Source organism: Tursiops truncatus, chromosome 1 (genome assembly GCF_011762595.2).
Source record: "Tursiops truncatus isolate mTurTru1 chromosome 1, mTurTru1.mat.Y, whole genome shotgun sequence".
Classification (NCBI taxonomy): Eukaryota; Metazoa; Chordata; class Mammalia; order Artiodactyla; family Delphinidae; genus Tursiops; species Tursiops truncatus.
In genome coordinates this window covers 94,293,048-94,313,387 of record NC_047034.1, presented here as the reverse complement: position 1 = coordinate 94,313,387, position 20,340 = coordinate 94,293,048, and the positions used below count along the sequence as shown (strand labels likewise).

The following is a 20,340-nucleotide window of genomic DNA, read 5'->3' as shown; positions in this document are numbered from 1 at the left end:
TTTCTGTTAGCAATAAACTCCACAACTTGAATTATAAAAGCACACCATATAAGGGAGTTTTTAAGTGCTGTATTAAATAAATGACTTTTCCCTTGCTTAATCTTAATCAGTCCTATGCCATCTTGACACAAATATGTAGCTAAAAGAGATCATTGTTTTGCAAGTAAAGGGGATTGTTCTCTGCTACTTGTTGAAATACCTAATATTTACTCTGTTGAAAGTTTAGAAATTGTTACTATGACTGCTTATAGAATTAATTTATTCAGCAAATATTTACTGAGAAACTTTTCTTAGTTTTCTAGGCAATGGGAGATACAGTATTTAGAGTGAATATCATAGACATACTTATTCTTATGGAACAGAAGTCTAGCAAAAGAGACATCCAATAACACAAAATGATAATGAAACATGAAAAGTCCAATCATTGGTGAGATTTCAAGATTTGAGAGCACCTAGCAGGGATGCAGAGGACACATGGGGAGGGCAGTGAAAATTCAGGTGAGACATTACATTTAAACTGAGACCTGCAAAATGAATAGGAGTCTGTCACACGTGGCAGGTTTTAAGTATGTTTATTTATAAAGCAAGGATAAACAGGGGAAAGAGTGTTTCAGGAGAAGGAACAAACAGCTTCTCAATATGGCCCCATGGTTAGAGTGTGGAGCACATGTGACTGGGGGATAGTGTATGAGGGGAGAAATAGCAGGACCGAAGATGGGAGATGTAGGGAGTGCCACAATGAAGGCCCTCCTAAGCCATGGGCTGTATCGGACATAAGGGATTCATAGGAAATTTTAAATAGAGGAAAATAATTTCAGACTTGTACTTAAAAAAAATCCCTTTGGCAAAAAGGTGGACAGTGGGTAGAGAAGAGCAAGTCACGGAATCTATTGGAGTCATGATTATTAGGAGACCAGTTACAGGTGAAAAAGTATGGGCCTTGCATGATGAGAAATAAGGAGCTGAGGGTTGCTGCACGTGTGTTTAGCCTTAGGAGTTTACGTTACTGCCTTCTGATAAATTCTGTTAGATTCTCTTGGAAATCCTGAGATGACTGCAGTGGGGCCTCCAATGTGGTGATTCCCCACTTTGTTTTGAGGCTGTGATTACTGAACGCAACATACTGTATTTTAGCTATCTTTTTTTTTATCATTTGGATTGCAACTGTAAAATAAGTAGTCTTTAAAATATTTTTGTAAGTCATCCAAACTTTATTTTGTGTTTACATTTATGCTCTGAATGTTTCTTTACTAGAAATTGACTCTTTTTTTGAAATTCTTTACTCCTCTTCCCAGTTTATTTCCTATTCCAGGAAAGTTTTTCTTACCTTGAGAGAACACTTTCTATGGTTATTGAGTCCCCCTCACCTAACACCATCATATCACAGCATGTTAACAACTAAAATACTATTCCTAAATGGGTTTACAATCCCTCTTAGTCAATTCATGAACACTTATTTATTTCACATTGTTACAAACTAGTCCCATGATAACTTCAACTGAGTGGCAATGGAAAAGTTTGTAAACTCAGGCCACGTGGAACCACACATTTTAGTAGTCAAAAAGTAAAGTTCATTCCCCATGTCACGTGCTTGGCCCCTTGTAGAGTAGTGAATATGTATTTGAGTAGGTACCTCCTTTTTATTTCTTGAGTGGATCAGAGCAGCAGATGGCAGCTCTGCATAGTAGAGAAATTGTATTCATTTCCTTATCATTGCTGTTTCACATTTGGTCCCAGGGCAATGGCCTTTTCCCCAGTCTCTAACTTTCTCTACTGCCAGAAATGGCTTTCCTCTTCCGTGGCCACACAGTGATTGACCGTCACCGATAATCTGAAATAAAGCTTATTTCCATTAGTGTAGCCAATAGCATTGCTGTATTTGCCAGACCTCTTATTTCAAGCCACCGCGGTAACAGGGTGCTCTGAAAATCAGGCAACTGTTAGTCAGATAACCTTGAATAACCAGGCCTGCTTAAGCCATCAAGGAACACTTTTTTTTTTTTAACTGTTCTTTTTTTTTAATTAATTTATTAATTTATTTTTATTTTTGGCTGTGTTGGGTTTTCGTTTCTGCTCGAGGGCTTTCCCCAGTTGCAGAGAGCGGGAGCCACTCTTCATTGCAGTGTGCAGGCCTCTCACTGTCGTGGCCTGTCTTGTTGCAGAGCACAGGCTCCAGACACGCAGGCTTAGTAGTTGTGGCTCACGGGCCCAGCTGCTCCGTGGCATGTGGGATCTTCCCAGACCAGGGCTCGAACCCGTGTCCCCTGCATTGGCAGGCAGACTCTCAACCACTGCGCCACCAGGGAAGCCCAAGGAACGCTTATTTTACACTTAGAAAGCAGGTGCTGGTTTCCCTAGAATTAGGAATTCATGACTATTTCCAAAATGTAAGAATGCAGTTGTCATTGAAACTACTTAAAAATGCAACCTGGACAAATGGACTGTTCTACTCACTTAGCTTTTTCATGCAGTCACGAAGTCTGGTTTCCAAGCTAAGCACCCTTTGATGTAGTTCCTCATAGTCATAGGCTCCAATTTCCTCCTGAATTCCAGTGAGGACGGCAGACAGATTCCGGATTTCCTCCTTGAACTGGGTGATTAACTTGGCATCTGTTTTGTACTGTTCCAGCACAGGAATCAAGGGCAGGAGCTCGTCCATCTTCTCTTTCAACTCCTGTGAAAAGCAGCCAATTGTATTCATGAGAGTCATTTAAACAGATCAAACGGCAACGTTCTTTTTCACATGATACTTAAGGGAGATTCTTAAGACAGATTCACAATTGCTTATTGATTTTTTTTTTTTTTTTTTTTTTGCGGTATGTGGGCCTCTCCCATTGCGGACACAGGCTCCGGAAGCGCAGGCTCAGCGGTCATGGCTCACGGGCCCAGCCGCTCCGCGGCATGCAGGATCCTCCCGGACCGGGGCACGAACCCATGTCCCCTTTATCGGCCGGTGGACTGTTAACCACTGCGCCACCAGGGAAGCCCTGCTTATTGATTTTTGATTGAAATTGTGTATTTCGTGAGAATGTAAGTGGCTACATGATCATTAATAGTAATCCACTTATCTCAGCTTTTCAATACAAGAACACCTCTTTAAATGGTTACTTGCTTATGAAACAAATTGATCCTTATCATAATTACAAAACTTCCTATGGTAGCAGTTCGGGGTTTATGTACTATCTTGCTTTCTGGTGGCATTTTATAAAGTGAACAATGCATTATTTAGTTAGGAAATAGAAGCAGGGTCCATCTTCTAGTTATGAATTATTAGAAATAGGTCAAATATCCTGTTTAGTTAAGTCTATTTACCCATTAACTAATTATTAATAATATAGGGGTACTTACAGGAAATTTTGGATCCTGGAACAGCTTTTGCCTAACAGAATTTTTCCAACTTTGGGCTTCCACCACTCTGTCCTTCTACTCCTCCCTCTTTTTAATATCCTTCTTAGCACAGCATCATTAGGAAGGTAAGTTCAGCAAGTATAGTAAATCATGCAAAGCTTTTCAAAACTCAAAGAAATGTATGTTGCTGCTTACTATTTTGAATTATTACCCATTCTCCGACTTCATTTGCCTAAGCAAAGATAATTTAGAGCTCTTTATGTAAGGCAGAGTTGCTTACCAGTGTAGTGAAATTAACTCTTTCAGGGGCTAAGATGCTCATAATTGATGTAATAAAAGAGCACAGAGTTGTTTGAAACTGAAACGTTGATTTTTGTCTAGAGAGCAAGAAGTATACTTTGCCAGCACTGTTTCCCTCACTCCTATCTTGGGACTGAGCCAAACCTGCAGTTTCACTTTCAGTTTCTGAACATGTCACCTTTTTTTCCCTTCTTTTAACTTGGTGGTGGTGGTCAGTGAAAATATTTCATGAGTTTGATTCAGTTGTGAGTTTATTGCAATTTATCTCATTCGTTGAAGAGCTGTCACTGCTATGATCATAACAGAAACCATGCTGTATACTAACTAATTTAAGGAGCTGAAAATTGCATTTTACAATTACATTTAGAACATGTTATCACTATCAATGCATTAAAATAGCAGGAGCTCCCATTGCCACCCTGATTTATGGGCTTGTGTATCTTGGGGGGAATTTCCACTTGTTCTGTAAGATTGGAATGCTTAGAATTTGTCTGTACGTCCATGTTGAGTGGGAGGGGACAGAGAGTCTTAATGAGAAAGATTGATAAATATCACAGTCAAAAGGCAGAATTGCATAGCTTTGCTCATTTTAGTGGCTCATTTTGAAATAAACTTATTAGTTTGAGCATTTTGTGCTATCCCTAAAGGAAGACACAGTTGCTTCATTAGGATTTTAATGAGAAGAGTTCTGATGGTACCATTTGCTGCATATTATAGCAACTGTTACAATGAAGAGTTTTACATTCTACTATGGGAATATTGAAAAGAGAGTAATTCAGTGTCACAATTTTGGTGGCATTTTATTTCCCCTGAGCTAAAAATTATATATATGTGTGTGTGTGTGTGTGTGTGTATATATATATATATATATATATATGAATTTTGGGGTCTTTTCAAAAATTTATAATTCAATTATTGTCAGTCAGTTCTAACTCTGGACACTTGTCAGAGAGCAATAGAAAGTCCAACTAATATACGTATCGAATACTTAAAAGATTAAAGTAGAATAACACAGATCTGTGCTTACTTATCCTTTCTAGAATTTCATTTTCTACTATGTTGCTCTTATAGCAAAGTGTATACCTAGACTATCTTACCCAACCAGGATTTTTTTATATAAGAATGATAGTCTCAAGTATGATAACGAGAACAAGCTTTTTTATCATAAAGAATATAGAAGACACAACCTACTTAGATTTTTTGATAAGCTGAAAAGGGTGTGCCAGAGGAGGATTTTCTTCCAATTTAAAAGTATTCTTCAATGTTAAACTTACTTTTGGAATGTTCCATTTCTTCTTCTCATATATGGCACCTCAGCAGCTGGAGCAAAATCTGACTCATGATCGGACTTGGTGAATAAATATATTCAACAAGCATATATTGAGCATTTAATTATTATTATTAAATTTAATTCAGAGAGCTAGAGTCTACCTGGAGAGGCGGTATAGCATTGGTATTAGGAGGCTTAACTCGGGAGCTGGACTTTGTAGTTCTGATACGTATTAGATATACGATCCTGGACCAATTGTGTAATTTCTTTGTACATCAGTTTCTTCATGTGAATGATGGGAATAAACACAGTGTCTACCTTATAGGATTGTTGTGAGGATTAGATTAACTAATATATAGTATATTTAAAGTGCTTGGAACTATGTGTTGAATATGTGTAATACTTCAAGAAAATGATGTTATTATCATTATTGCTATTTGGAGTTTGACTTATACGTATAAGTTCAGTATCCACGTGGATTACATGAACTAGGAAAATCAAAATCATCATGTTCTATGGTGCTGCCTAAAAATTAAGTTTTCTTACTGGTGGCTTGGCTTCTGCTAGGCAAACTTATAGAATAGGCAACTTTCTCTTTTTTTTCCTCTCAGCCTTGTATCTTTTTGTTTCTTTGTCTCCTCTCTTCTCCCATAAGTTCCCATAGGTGCACACCCGTCATCATTTGTCACCAACTCTGCCAGCCCTGGTACTTGCAAGCTGTCCCTTGGCGTCACAGAGTTCTGTATTGTCCATCTGAACTTGAATGATTTTCACTCTGAGCCAGAAACCCCGAGCTTCTCTCCTTCTGTCCCCCTTCCTTTCTGGGAATGCTCCCTATGTGCCATAAGTACCGGCTGATCATTCCTACTTTGTTGATAGCCTCAGCATCACATCAGGCTCACGGTATTGCTCTATCGTCTACACCCTAACCCTGAATATTGAAAATAGACATTGAACATCTTTTGGTTTTCTTGATCTCCTCTGTAATTTAGTATTTTCTGGGGAGGAAAGTGGGCAGTAGTCCAAAACCATTTTCTTGAATATTGCCAAGCCCTGTAGCTCTTTCCCTGAACTTCTCTAAACAAAATTAAGAAAAATTAATAATTCTTCCCTTTGTGCCATTTTGATGTTTATGCCTCTTTTTACTGTCAGATTTTACCTGCCTGTTTGTTAGTTGTCTTTCAAAGAAGAGAGATTATGCAGTATATACCCAGCAGAGGGCCCAACACTGCCTTGTACACAGTATGTGCTCAATAAATGTTGGTTAAAATTAATTTATTTGCTTTTCAGCCTTATACTCTTCTGTGTTTACCATTCCCCCATAATTTCTCTATTCTTCTAGTTTACTCATTCTCTTATTTCCAATAATCCTTAAATTTATTTTTATCTTCTAGGCCTTGCAATAATTTGTTATCATTTCTTAACCTTCTGGCTTTGCTTACTTCTCTCTTCAATTTAATCTCATGATTCATCACTTTAGCCCCCTCTCTTGTCAATACCCTGAACTTTCTTACCCTCTTGTCCTGTTGTACCTTTCTGGGAAAACTGTAAAACTGGTTCAGTGCAAGATTGTTTTTGATACCTTTCTACTCAGGCTCCTGAGCACCACTGAAGAAAATTACAAAACCATGCTAATTTCGGCCATATTAAACTGTGTCATGCAGAGACCCTGTTTCATGTCCCTGACTAGCTCCCTGCCAATCATAATTCTGTATGAAAAGCACTTCTAATGTTTGACCAAGAAGTTGGATTCAGGCCCACTCCCTCACCATTAGCAGTGTATCTCACTTCCTAACTGACAGGGAAAGCAGAGGCTATTATGCTCGTAAAATCACAGTATGTTTTATAAACAATGTGCTATGCCTTTGTAAGGCAGACTATTTCTTTTTAATAGAGGTTCAAATGGCATTATCATAGATTTTATTTTAATCTGTGACAGTGTCATACATAGTTAATAAAAATCCACATAGCATGCTTAAAAGCATTGTTTCTCCATTTTCAGTGTTTCTAGATAATTACCAATAAACAGCTTAAAGTCTAAAAAAATACTTTTTTGTGGGACTTCCCTGGTGGCGCAGTGGTTAAGAATCCGCCTGCCAATGCAGGGGACACGGGTTCGAGCCGTGGTCTCGGAAAATCCCACATGCCGCAGAGCAACTAAGCCGGTGCACCACAACTACTGAGCCCATGTGCCACAACTACTGAAGCCTGTGCTCCTAGAGCCTATGCTCCACAAGAGAAGACTGCGCACTGCATCGAAGAGTAGCCCCCGCTCGCCGCAACTAGAGAGAGCCCGCGCTCAGCAACGAAGACCCAACGCAGCCAAAAAAATAAATTAAAAAATAAACAAAATAAAATAAATACTTTTTTGTATCAAATTGTGAAACAGCCCTTGTTTATGTGCTGTTAATAATGGTATTATTTTCTCTTTTAATAATTCATATTCTCTGTATTTCTCCTCATATTAGCAAGGCATAAAATCATCAGAAAATCTTTGATAAATTTAATTATTAATTTTCCTAGATTTACCATTGTCATACATATTGAAATGCCTTTAAATCTATCCAGAATCTCCACCTAGCTCTAGGAGGATAAGGCTCTTTTTATAACAAGTCTTCTATGCATTCCTACCAGCTAATGGTCAGTTTCAGTGGAGAGATTATTGATGTCCCCAGTGAATTTTGAACCTTGCATATATGGGCCGATGTACAGGTATTTCTAGCTGAGTGCCATGGTGGCTGTCCATCATACTCAGTGTCGCATTTGGACTGACAAGATTGCTGAAGTCAAACCTACTTGAAAATGCTTGGTCATTAGTGTCTTCCGGTCATCTTCAATCTGCCGAAACTTGACCTTCAGCCCTTTCATTTGGGTTTCCATTTTTAGAACATATTGGAAATCTCTCTGAGTTCTCAAGTTTAAGACTTCAATAGACTGAGACATGTTTTGAACCTGTTAAACAAGAACATTGGCATTATTGTCTGTTTACAGGTATATACAATCACTACTGAAGTAGGAAAAATGACATTAACATTAAAAACCGGAAGTGCCAAATCCATAATTGCATTTCCACAGGACATACTTTCAGAAGGCTAATTCTTCATGATAAACATTCAAATAATTTAGCAAAAGAAAACTGTACCTAGGCAGGAAATAATAAAATGGACATTCTAGCATTAGAAATGACTAAATATTAATAAGAATTTGATATATCAGAAAAGTAAATTAAAAAAATAGAATATTCATTCCAGGGCTTAGTAAGCTTATCATGGCTCAATCTATTAAATGTTAAGATAAGTTGTTTCTTTAAGTACTGACTGACTTCCTCAGGGTCTGGGATGCTTAGCAATTGTGGATGGTGGTGAAGTGTCCAGCAGATCTAGCATGCATTCATTCCAGTACAGTTACTTCAAGCTGCATCTGAAGTACTCCCAGGGGTGAGGCTGAACTGAGCAAGATGAGTGGTGGTAGCATTGGGACACCTCCTAACTCAGAGACCATACTGTTTAAGAGACTTGGAAAATGGCCACTGCATCAAGTGTTTGGTAGATAGGCAATAAACATATGTTAAGGTGATGGTACCATCCCAAGTTCATTGAGCCCCAGGCTATTTAGAAGTGGGAAATAGGTGACCTATAAAGCATGTAGAAATGAGGAAAGAAAGACTAATTCTTATGGCAGCAGAGTCTGGAAAACAAAGTGAAAGCCTCTAATAGGAGGAAAGCTATTAAATGAGTTGAGGAATAGAATATGACTAAACTAATTTAAAGGATACAATAGAGCTCTATACTTTGGTACTCACAGTATTGTCTACAGAGCAACAACGTTGGCATCACCTGTGAACCTGTCAGAAATGCAGAATCTTGGGGCCCACCCCAGAGGTACTGAGGCAGACTCTTCATTTTATCAAGATTCCCTAAGTGATTCTTATGTTTATACATTTTGAGAAACATTGCTTAACATGGAGGAATATACATGAGAAAAGTAAGTGAGAAAAGCAAATGTAAAGATCTTTATATAATTTGAATCCTTTTATTCTAAATAAAATTCACCTCTCTCCCTCTCTCTTTCTCTCACTATGTCTCACACGTACACACACACACACATAAACACACACTTGAGCACACTTATGTAAAAGAAAGGAGTATATAAGCAAAAAACATGGAGAAAGATATGGAAGGATTAGAAGAATACATATTAGGTGGTTAAAATTAGTTTTCTGGTGGGGGGTGGTGAGGTGTGGGTGAGAGGAGAAGTAATAAATATTGTAGAAAGAGGTCCCTGGTAAATATTGTATATAAATTTTATATGCATAAATGAATACATGAAAGCATGGGCTCAAAAAATGGGATTTCAGATGAGTTTTACTTCATTTCATATATTTTTATGTGTTATTCCATGTATTTTAAAATAAGTATTATTTATGTAACACATAAAAAAGTTATTTTCATTGTAAAACCTTGTGAGTTACAAATAAGGAAGGGATTTGTTCAGAGACCATTTCTGTCATCAGGTAGGTCACAAAGCTTAGTGGACCAGCTAGCTTTAAAGAGCCCGTTGTCAATATATTCCTCAGCATTGGAACATTCAGAAAAGGCAGTGAATTCTGCTGCTTTGGCTTGCCTCAGTTCCTCCACTTGTTTTTTTTTTTTTTTTTTTGTCAGAGAAGGTCACATTTTTCTGTTTCTTTTTCTGCTGTCTTGATCCATAGTCCTGTCCTTTATAAACCCTGTCTTTTCGGGACATACTACAGTCTAGCTTATATTAAATCTAATTGTGTAATGTGTGTGAATGGGAAGCAGAAAAGTGGCTGCCCTTCTGTAAACTCATTGAGGTTAGAATCTGTGTCTTATTCATACCTTTTATTCCCAAGACCTTACACAGAACTAGGTGCAGAATAATTGCTCAATAAATATTTATTGGGTAAAATTATCTTAGGCTTCCAACAGTAGTAATATGTAACAAGTATTTTAATATTTTAACAAAAGTATCTTTCTCCTGTCACTGGTTTGGCTATAGTATTACATGACCCTCAAATATTTCTTAATTTACTATCATTCCTACATTCAGAAAGCTTCATTTAAAAAAAAACTTTGATGCAGTGCAGAATTACTGAGGCAACATTGAAAGCATGGTAACTGCATCTTGGATGAATGCAATGCTTTCAAAATAATTTTCAACTCCATTATGGTGAAGCATGAATAAAGAAAAGCCATTTGTGTTAAAGAAACTATCTACACATTTAAATATGACATTTGTCTATGAAAACACGCATCTCTGGCATGTCCAATATTTTCCTAGGAATTCTGTGTACTTAGGCAGAATCCATACAATTAAAAAATGATAGGCAAGTGAGAGATCCTGGATAAAATTAAAACAGCCTCTCTTATTTTGCCTCTAACTTACCCTGTCAATTTAATTTTCAACTTTGTGTTATGTGAAAATGCACTGAGATAATTTTTGCTGAGACTTGATTGTGACCTTCAAGCAGAATCATGTATAATTATAAGAGCTACATTTGGGGTGATGGCTAGAGATGGAGCTGTCTAACTGGGGAGGATGGTTCTGGGCTGCCTTTTGCTTTTCCTGCTGGCTGTACCTAGGACTGTTCAGTTTCCCACTGGTTATGGAGACCCACTGAGAATCAGTTTCCTTGGTGATACTTGAGATTGGATCCCCATGATTACACTTGTGGGAAGGAGACTCATTCCTCTTTTAGTCTGCTTATCTCTGATGTCCTGCTATTCAGCTGTCTACACATGCCCCTGGGTAGACTGTCTACATAGTGTGGCAAGCTCATTGTTACTCTTCACTGATAATTTTTTGAACTCTTTATTTACCTTGGTTCTTTGTATAAATAAAACGTCTGAGGCCTTTCTGAACTTAAACACAAATTAACTTAGATTTTCACTCTCATTTATAATTAGTGTGGAGGCCACTTGAAAAAAAGAAGCCCTACAGTTCAGTATGCTTGGATAGCGTTGGGATTAACAAAAATAAACAGGGATTTCTTTACTGTAGGTCTTCACAGAACCTTTAGTATTAAACCATGTGACGGAAATCTTCAAGAGTTAAGTATCATGTACCATGTTTCTTAAAATTATTTTATTGGAGGATGTCATCAGCATCCTATTCCAAAAATCACAGTTTAGGAAATATTGACCTAGACAATGCGGGCCTGTACAGAGATGCTACATAGCTAACAGACAAGCATTTTTTTTAAGTGAAAAATTTTAGTTTGTGTACACTAAGACCTGATGTATTGTGAAACCAATTGTAATTTTTCTAATATTCAGTAGTATAAATACTTATTCAAAATATTTGACAGAGCATCAGTTAAATAAGTGTGGGTACCACCAGTGGCATTTTGAATGACACTGGCATAGTGTTGAGAAAATGCAAAGTTGATCTGGTATGGCTCCACAGTCTACTGGTTGAGTGACATTGATAAGTTTTTTAGCCTCAAAAAACACGTTTCCTTTTATGTAAACTTAGAAGGGCAACAACCTCTGCTATAAGGTTTGAATGGAGCAGATACAATACAATAAATGGGAACTATTGTTATTAATATTATTCTCAATAAGAATATTCCCTTACTGTAGAATAAATCAATCCTTTAGTTAATAATGAAATGGGCTGCTTAACGGTCACACTCCTATTTGCCATCTGGTACCTTGGATATTTGTAAAACTATAGAGAAGCCAGCAAGGGACTGGCTCAGTCTGCATAAGGAATGCTGCTTTCAGATGTTTTTTTCTTTGGGTCAGTGCAGCAAACCAGTGCTACTTACTTCCTTAGGCCACTCTAAATAGTACCCACAATTTATTATTCCTCTGTTTCCATAACACTACCAAATGGCGAATTTGATTGATCTAACCTGTGGTGACCTTGATTTTGTTAATAAATTTTGTTTTTTGTCATTTAGGTATTGATGCATTTTTTTAAAACATCTTTATTGGAGTATAACTGCTTTACATTGTTGTGTTAGTTGCTGCTGTATAACAAAGTGAATCAGCTATACATATACATATATCCCCATATCTCTCCCTCTTGCGTCTCCCTCCCACCCTCCCTATCCCACCCCTCTAGGTGGTCAGAGTGCACCGAGCTGATCTCCCTGTGATATACAGCTGCATTTTTAAAGGTGTGATTTTCTAGAATTTCGTTAAAACGGTAAACAAATTGCCTATTGGATGGTATGGTCATATAAACTTCAATGATTGCTTCAATCAATCCCCTTAGTTGTACTTTTCATACCTTATTCATCCTTTACTAATTCCTGGTTTTATCATAGCTCTGGAATACATTTCCCTCTGGACATGAAGAGAATAATATCCACTTTCTGACATTCATAGTTCATTTGAATTTTTCAGCTGATTTTTGAAGAAATGTCCAAGTCTATGTGTGGGTGTGTGTATGCAATGCTGTACTGAAAATAGTAACAGAAATAAGATTATCGAGTCTAAGAAAATGTTTCTCATCATAGTTGATGTAGAAAGAAGATATTTTTGCATAGAAAAGAAGATGGAGTAAGAAGTTAGTAATCTGAGAGGAAATACAAGTTAATAGAAAAGGAAAATTGGATTTAAAAGATGAAATCTTTTTACCAACATAATTTATTTCCCTAGTAACCAAACAATATTAAACTATATGTTTGAACTTTTTCATAGATATAAAGAAAATCTATGAAGAGAAGAATAATCGTAGTTCATATGTCATGAACAGTTTTAACAGTTGAGAGGCACGTTAGCTGGGGTCATTAACTTGAATGACAGTTACATTTGCTCTTGTTTAGGGGACAGATATTGAAGGAGCAGGGAAGACTGGATCTTTTTAAAAAAGAGACTTAAGAAGAGAGAGCAAACAGGTGATGATGACTCCAAGGGTAAGGGCAGAAAAAGCAGACTAATCTCTGTATGAAAATATGAAAAAAAAAGTCTTCTTAAAATCTTAGGGCATCGTTATACTTCCAAGTAATGTACACTGAGGAAAGTTATTTTAATTATGTGGCAGTGGAAGAGAATTACTGTAGCTAGACTTAAAATTGCATAAACTAGGGATGTCTGTATTAACAAATTCAGTACTTTCATTTTTCTAGCTTCTCTTAATTTTCTGATAAAGCTTCCTATTCAGTGCTATAATTGTGTAGATGATCATGGAAAGGATATTGCACAGAGTGAATTGTTGAGCATGATATCCTCTAAAAACACATACTACCTAATTTATCTTATTATCCCTGAAGATATTTAAAATTCAAATATGTTGTCATCCTTCCATCACTCTGGCCACCCCAGCTGTCCAACTATATTCAGAGGCCAACACAGTGGAAGTGTGAATGAGGAAAATTGAAAGAACCATTCATTGTTTTTTTTTCCTCCCTAAACTAAACATAAATAACCTTTCATGAGATGACTTTCATCTGTGAAAGAGAATAAATCAAGGGCATTCTGCATTTGATTGTTATGGATCCAGCTTAAGTAAATTATATGGAGAGAATGCTATTGAATGAAATTGAAGAACTTAATGTTCAAAGGAATGACTTAGAAAATGATGTTAAATACTTGGAATTATTCATTATCTGTCCAGATAGCTTGCATATTGTATGCCATTATTTTAACTTCTCTGCAAGATTGTTAATGAGATCGAAAAGTATGAGCTCAAAGAGCCTAGTGTGATCCTGAAAGTTGAGGCTGAATTTCTGTCATTGAAATAACATTTCATACTATTTTCTTCTTAAGGAGAGATAGACTAGATATTAAGAAGTATGACAGAAAACCAGTCTTAAGGCAAAATTGGGAAAAGTAAAAGTCATATAAATAGAACAACAGAGCAGGAATCTTGAGGTACTACTTTAAAGGAAGGGGAAAGCATTTATTTGAGAAGGGGTACAAAAATTGGAAGAACCCTCCTCACCATTACCTGCTTTCCCATAATTTCTTTTTCAAAGAATAGTATATTTGAATAAAAATATTCACAGGGGACAGAGGACACCTACCTTTTCCAGCAGCTGGCGAAGCTGCCTGCTTTTGGCATCCCGGGAGCACAGGTTTTGTTCTGGAGCAACCACTGTGCAAATGCATCGTCCATCAGGATCCTGTGCTGAGCTGTATACCTGCCACCCTTCTTTGGGACTAATCTGAGTCTGAGGAAATCAATAGCACAAAACACAGAAAACACAGACAAAGAGAGAAAGAGTGTGGGTTTGTATAATTGTAAGCAAAGCATGTTATTTTTTGATATTTAAAGTTTGTGATTTTATTCTCTAAAGTTAAAAAGAAAGAGATTAAATAATTCACATAGGCAGCACAGCTTCGTTCAGTTATACCTTCCTTTTCAGTGCTCAGAAGGAGAATCTTTTTCTTTTGATTCCATATTATTAACTATTTATTGATCCTACACCACTTCCTAATGCTTTCTGTCATATTTGGACAATTTAATGCAGCTTTAGAAGTATCCACTAAATATTCAATACTTAGTCACATATCACCAATCTTTCTACACAGGCTCTGTTAGCTTGTCTTCCTCAACAGTAAGTGGTAATTAGTAGTATGTATTTTTCTGATTATTACTCATGTGTGATATTCTGAAGCAAAGTCCTCTCCCAGAGAGCTTCCCATGTATTAAAGGGTCAATTATTAATAAAGCTGGAAAGGTATCACATGAGAATATAGGGTAAAAATAATTAGACCAGCATTGTTTTGCAAAGGATATAGAGTCTCAGAAGAGTTAAAGATAGTATTTTCACATAGGCCACCGAACTGATCTTCCCAAATTACTTTTGTGCACTTGTCACCCAAACTCCCTAGAACCCTATCTTAAAGTGACATTCCTGTTCTCCTGCAGTCTGCCTCCTATTTATGTTTCTAGTTTTTCTGTATCTTCCTATAAGAAACTTCTTTCCAACCAAATTGGTCTTTTTGTGTCCTGAAAGCGTGCAACCTTGTTTCACATCTTTGTATGTTACTCATTTTGTTCTCCTACTTGGAATACCTCTCTTACAAACCTTCAATTTACTCAGTCCTCATGGTTTCAACCTCTTCTGAAGGATTGTCTGTGTTATTCTTTAGGCACTTAATGTGTATTTTCTAGTATTATTATCTGTCTTTCATATGTCTTTTTCAATAATTAGTCCATATCCAGCTACAGGATATATTGGCTACTTCCTATCTGCCATATCAAGTACATTCTATCAAGTACAAAAATAAGTAACTTATTTTTTGTCTAGTTATTTTTCAGAAGAACTCTGCTTTGAGCATACATTCTTCACTATGCAATCAGAAGCTGTTGTGGATGTCTTAATGCACAGCCCAGAGAGACACTCATTCATTATTCCAGGTGCTGAGAGTGTCAGTGGCTTGACTCTCAACTGAGTTCTCTTTGGGGTTTGCTGAGGCTGAAGAATGCTGCCTGCTCAAGGTCAGACCCTATTACACGGGATAGCTCACATCCATTGACTTGCTGATGCATGGGTACAAAGAACGATGCTAAGAAGTAGGAATAATTATTATTCCCATTTCACAGAAGAGAAAATTAGTTAACTTGCCTAAGAATGCACAGTTTGTATGTAGTAGAGCTATGTATGAAGCCAGAGCAGTACTGTCCAATAGAATGAGAGCCATGTGTATAATTTTAAATTTTCTAGTAGGCAGGTTTAAAACAGTAAAAAGAAACAAGTGAAATTACTTTTAATAATATATTTTATTTAACCTAGTATATCCAAAATATTATCATTTCAGCATGTACTCAACATAAAAATTATTCATGAAATACTTTACATTGCTTTTTTCTCCTTTTTTGTACACTCTTTGAAATTGAGTGTGCATTTTACACTTATAGCACACCTCAACTTGGACCAGCCACATCCCAAGTGCCCAATAGCCACAGTGCCCTCCTTATTGGACTGTATAGCTGTAGAATCTTGCTTTTAATTCCAGTGCTATGGCCATATTAATATGATGCTGAACATCCAGATAATCGTTCTTAAAGGTCAATCATATGGATATTGGAAAACCTACCTGACAGGTGTTACATAGACAGACCATCCAGTTTGCATCTGAGTTTCTTTTTCCTGTGGAAATATCAGATAAACCAGTGGGCCTCCTAGCTAAGCTCTGACTAACTTCTGCAGCTGGGATCTGAAATTCTTCAGTCTTTGTCCTTCCCTCTATGGTTTCCAGGGAATCAGCAGATAAGGAGATATTTCTTATATTATCACGAGAAGAGGGAGATGAATTTTGTCTAGAAAAGAAGGTCTTTAATGACTCAGGCTGGAGGGGCTGGAACAAGGAAGGATGAAAGAAAGGCTGAGATGGGGCTAGGAACATGGAGGTGAATGGTGCCCAGCAGAGAACTATTTTGCACAATGCCCAGTGTTACTGGGCTGGTCTGTTTGCCTTTAGACTGGAGCACTTTGCCTGGTAGGAAGCAGATTCTTAAAAGGACTAAACCAGCCTGACCACTCTCTACAGAGCTGCCATAGTCTGTGGCGTCTTCTGTCTTGTAATTTGCGGCAGAACAGATTTAATCTCCTACTTATTCTCTCCCAGGCCCTAGCTCATCACATACCATCAACCAACACACAGATTTTTTCCTTTCAAGGGCTTTAGAGAAAATTACTATAGGGTGCTTATAGGCATTCCAACAACAATCATGGGGAAGCTATAAATTATAAACTCACAAAATTCTAAAAGACGGCACAGTCCTTGTCCTTAGTCTGTAATGAAAAGGAAATGGTGCCAAACCTATCTTTTAGTCTCCTTTTTCAGATAGCTCATAGAAGTGTCCTATGCTGCCTTTTATTTCTGAGGTATTGGATTCATTATCATTTCTTTCTTTTGATTCCCCTTACTCCTTCTTTCTAGCATTTATGCCTGACTATGATTGGGACAGAAAAATGTACTTAGAATTATATATTGTTAGAATCAGATAAGATCGTAAAGATAATCTTTTTATACTAAAGAAGAAAAAATGCAAAGAGATCATCTACAGAATAGAGACAGGTACAGCTTAGCAGAGTAGTTTCAATGATGTAATTAAAGGTTTAAGCTGAGTAACAGTATGGAACGAATATATCTCGACATAGGCTCTACAGTTTCAACTAGGCTTTTCCTGACATTGGACACAAATCTCAAATATGTCAGAAAATTAAGGCTTCTCACTAGAATAAATTTAGCTTTTGTATAAAGGAGCAGGGACCACCCAATTATAATATTAAAATATCTTTAACAGCAGTGCAAATACTGATTATTAAACCTGGCATCATTAATATTGATGTTCACTTGCCAGGTGTTTGGCTAACTAGTAAAGAGCTTATAATGTCAGGGCAGGGTGTCAGTTGCTCTCTGGAATGAGGGAAGCAGAAAAGGTGAATAGGGTTTGATGTTCATTTAGCATTCTTCCTGAAGTGTCAGCTTAATAAAAGTAGACTCCGGTTTTGTTTGTACTTTCAATTGTCTTCTTGTAAGAATTATTGAAAAGAGCCATGGCTTTATCTACTACAGAGTTAGTCTGAATGATCTCAACTATAGCAAGTTACCTCTCTGGCAAGAAAAAGGTAACTCAAAAGAGAAAAAAGCTAGTATAAAAGATGAGTGCTTGACAGTTGTGTGGGTTTGATAGAGACTTCTGTGTCAGGTTTAGTGATAAAATAAAGGAAGCTTTATGAGCGTCTCTAGTGTTCTCTTTTATGGCACCCATATTGGCATTGAAAAGAGGATAAAAATAAAACCAGCTAAGACCTCAGGTGGAAAGAAATATTTAGATGGATTTTGGATACCAATGAGAAAAGATCTGCTCTCATTTTAACTTAAAAGAGCAGTTACTTAGGTGTCAATAAAACTCATATAATAGTAATAGCAAACATTTATGGTGCTCTAGCCATTAGTTGGCAGCTCACATACATTACTGCCTTTGAATATCACAGTAACTCTATGAACCAGGTGATGTTATTCTGCCCATTTTATAGGTGAGGAAACTGAGACTTAGAGACAGTAAGGAACTTGCTCAAGGTCTTGTAGGAGGTAATCAGCAGAGCTGAGATTTGCACTTGCACAGTCTGATATCAGAGCTTGAAAGTTTAACCCCCATACTGCACTACCAGTTATCTGAAATTCCCTTTTATATATGATGAAGATAATTCTGGTAGCATTTTCTGAACTACCGTGAAGCTGACTACTTGGACCTGGAGGGTGCATATGGTTTATTGCTATCCAAAGCATTGCTGATCACAGTGATTACTGATGCAGTTCTCTTTGAACCTTTTGTGTTAATTAGAAGAACTAAATGAACTATTTAGCAGTTTTTAATATTACAAAACTCATGAAATATTTAGGCATGCTCTAAATAGAAGAATTAAAGTGATAATTTTAACAATTGGATTTCAAGTTTGGATTTTTTGCTTACAATTTAATTACAGAGCTATGCTTTATAAATACAAAGCTACTGTGTGAGAAATCTCTCAGAACGTCAGGGGCTTTGAACAGGAAAGAAAGATCCTGAAGACTGAGGTTAAAAATAAAAATTAAAAAAAATCTTGCATTTCAGCATGGTTTTCTTTTTATAAAACCCCTTCTCTTGTATTAGTCTCACTTCTTTTGAACCAACTACCCTTTGAAATAGACATTATCTTATTTACGAGGAAACTGAAACGCAAAGAACTGAAGCAATGTTTTCCAAAGTCACCCGTTTAGTAAATGTTATATATGGGACTTATACCAATTTTCTCCAGTGTTCAGATCAGAGCTCTTTATGTTCATCCTTTGCAGGTAGATTGCAGATAGATGGCCTATGTCCATTCACCAATAGTTGAAAAAACTTCGCTTCAGAGGAGATGCACCCAGCGAGGGCATTATCCAAACAATGTGGAAACAAGTAACAGTTGAGACTCCAAAGGAATAATTAGCAGTAAAGGCTTGGCAAGACACAAGTGGAGGGACAGGCAAAGGGACAGAATTCTGATTCTTTGAAGAGGACAGAATCACCTGGTTGAACATTGCTAGGTCTTAAGTTTATGCTGAATGTCTGGGAATTTCATAAAAGTACAGACTGAGGCAAAGAAGAATAAGGGGTCAAGCTACTGAAAGGGGTGTACAAGGTAGGGGAAAATAAAGCAGAAAAAAATCCATTTACTAAAACCTATTCAATTTAGAGTAGGAGATACCTGATGATTTAGAGGAGATACCTGGTGAAAAGTCCTTATAAATTATCTGTCTGAGGATAGGTTTGGTCTCAGAGAATGAAATGTGGTTTAGCATGCTAATGACTTTAGTTGTGAAGAGAAGAAATGTAGGACAGGAATGATAGAGATGTTGACAGACCACACTAAAAGAAGCTGTGTTCTGGAGGATGTGTTAATAAAGATGTCACTGCATAGCAGTTTTCCTCCTATTTCTTATGAGACTAGTTGGAACTGAAATAAGAAATTTATATTCTTCACTCAAGGCAACCTCAAGGCTCTAAGAAAAACAACTGTAAAAACAACGACAAACAGTTAAACACAAAACCGAAGACACCCTCAAATTCAGGTTGGTTGATCACTTCTTCTCATATTCTGGAAATCATAATGACTCAGAGTTGGGAGGGACTTAGAAGTCATGTCTGGTCCTATGTCTTTCCACTCAGTGACACTTCTCATATGTATTCTCCTTGTGTTTCCGCTTGAACTCTGCATGATAAGGATTTCCCTGCTTCATAGGCAGCCCCTTCCATCGGTGGAAAGCTAAAGGACTGGCTCTGAACTTCTCTCTTAGTAATGTTCCCCCTTTTGCTCTCCTTCTGCTTTAAGTACTTAAGAGTAAATCTACTCTCTTACCCATACCACAGTTCTACTCTAAAAAGGCAATTATCACATTCTCTGTGACTTTCAAGATTTACCATTCTGTTCTTTCATCCATTTCCTTAATTTGTTTAGTTGGTCTTTCACAAAATAGACATTGCCTAAGGATTAGGGGAAGAAAAACAGTGGTACAAAACAGAGAAAGATATCTTCATCCAGGACTAAAAAAAAAAAAAATTGGTGAGTTAAGAAACTTAGAGAGTATTGAGAGTTTGTATCAGAGTATTCTACTCATTATCCAAAACGTAAAACTGACTAAGGCATTGAAGTAGTTATTTATGAGGAGAAGCTGGCTAGACATTTGAAAATGTAGCAAAACAAATCACCGAAGCCCACAGGTCCCTTGGAGGCCTCTTCCCACCACAGCGGCAGGGCTGATTGAGAACAGCTGGTGTCTGCTAAATGTCCTCTGCTTATTTAATTATTCTTTTCCAGGTTCTTCCTGGTGTGGAATCCACAGTGTGAGTGATTTCTCAGAAGCTCAGCCTCAGGGGGAAGTTACTCTGCATCAGAGAGACATGCCAGAAGGAGCCTGAGCTTTCTCAGAGCCCAGGCTTTGTCTCTGCAGACACCCGCTCCTCCAAAGGCA

At 37.2% G+C, this 20,340-nt stretch overlaps 1 protein-coding gene across 2 annotated transcripts in view; it reads right to left on the bottom strand.

Annotated features, from left to right (window-relative positions):
• OLFM3 (olfactomedin 3) overlaps positions 1–20,340 on the bottom strand; it is a 51,810-nt gene that overhangs the window by 28,217 nt on the left and 3,253 nt on the right. Inside the window, exons 3-5 of one of the 2 annotated variants that reach the window (XM_019919179.2) lie at positions 13,914–14,049; positions 7,715–7,870; positions 2,455–2,674 (exon numbers count right to left, since the gene is read on the bottom strand). In XM_019919179.2, coding sequence (XP_019774738.1) covers positions 2,455–2,674; positions 7,715–7,870; positions 13,914–14,049 — 512 coding nt within the window. Of the gene's footprint in view, positions 1–2,454; positions 2,675–7,714; positions 7,871–13,913; positions 14,061–20,340 lie in introns of both variants that reach the window. The other variant, XM_004324162.3, reaches the window with a different exon arrangement.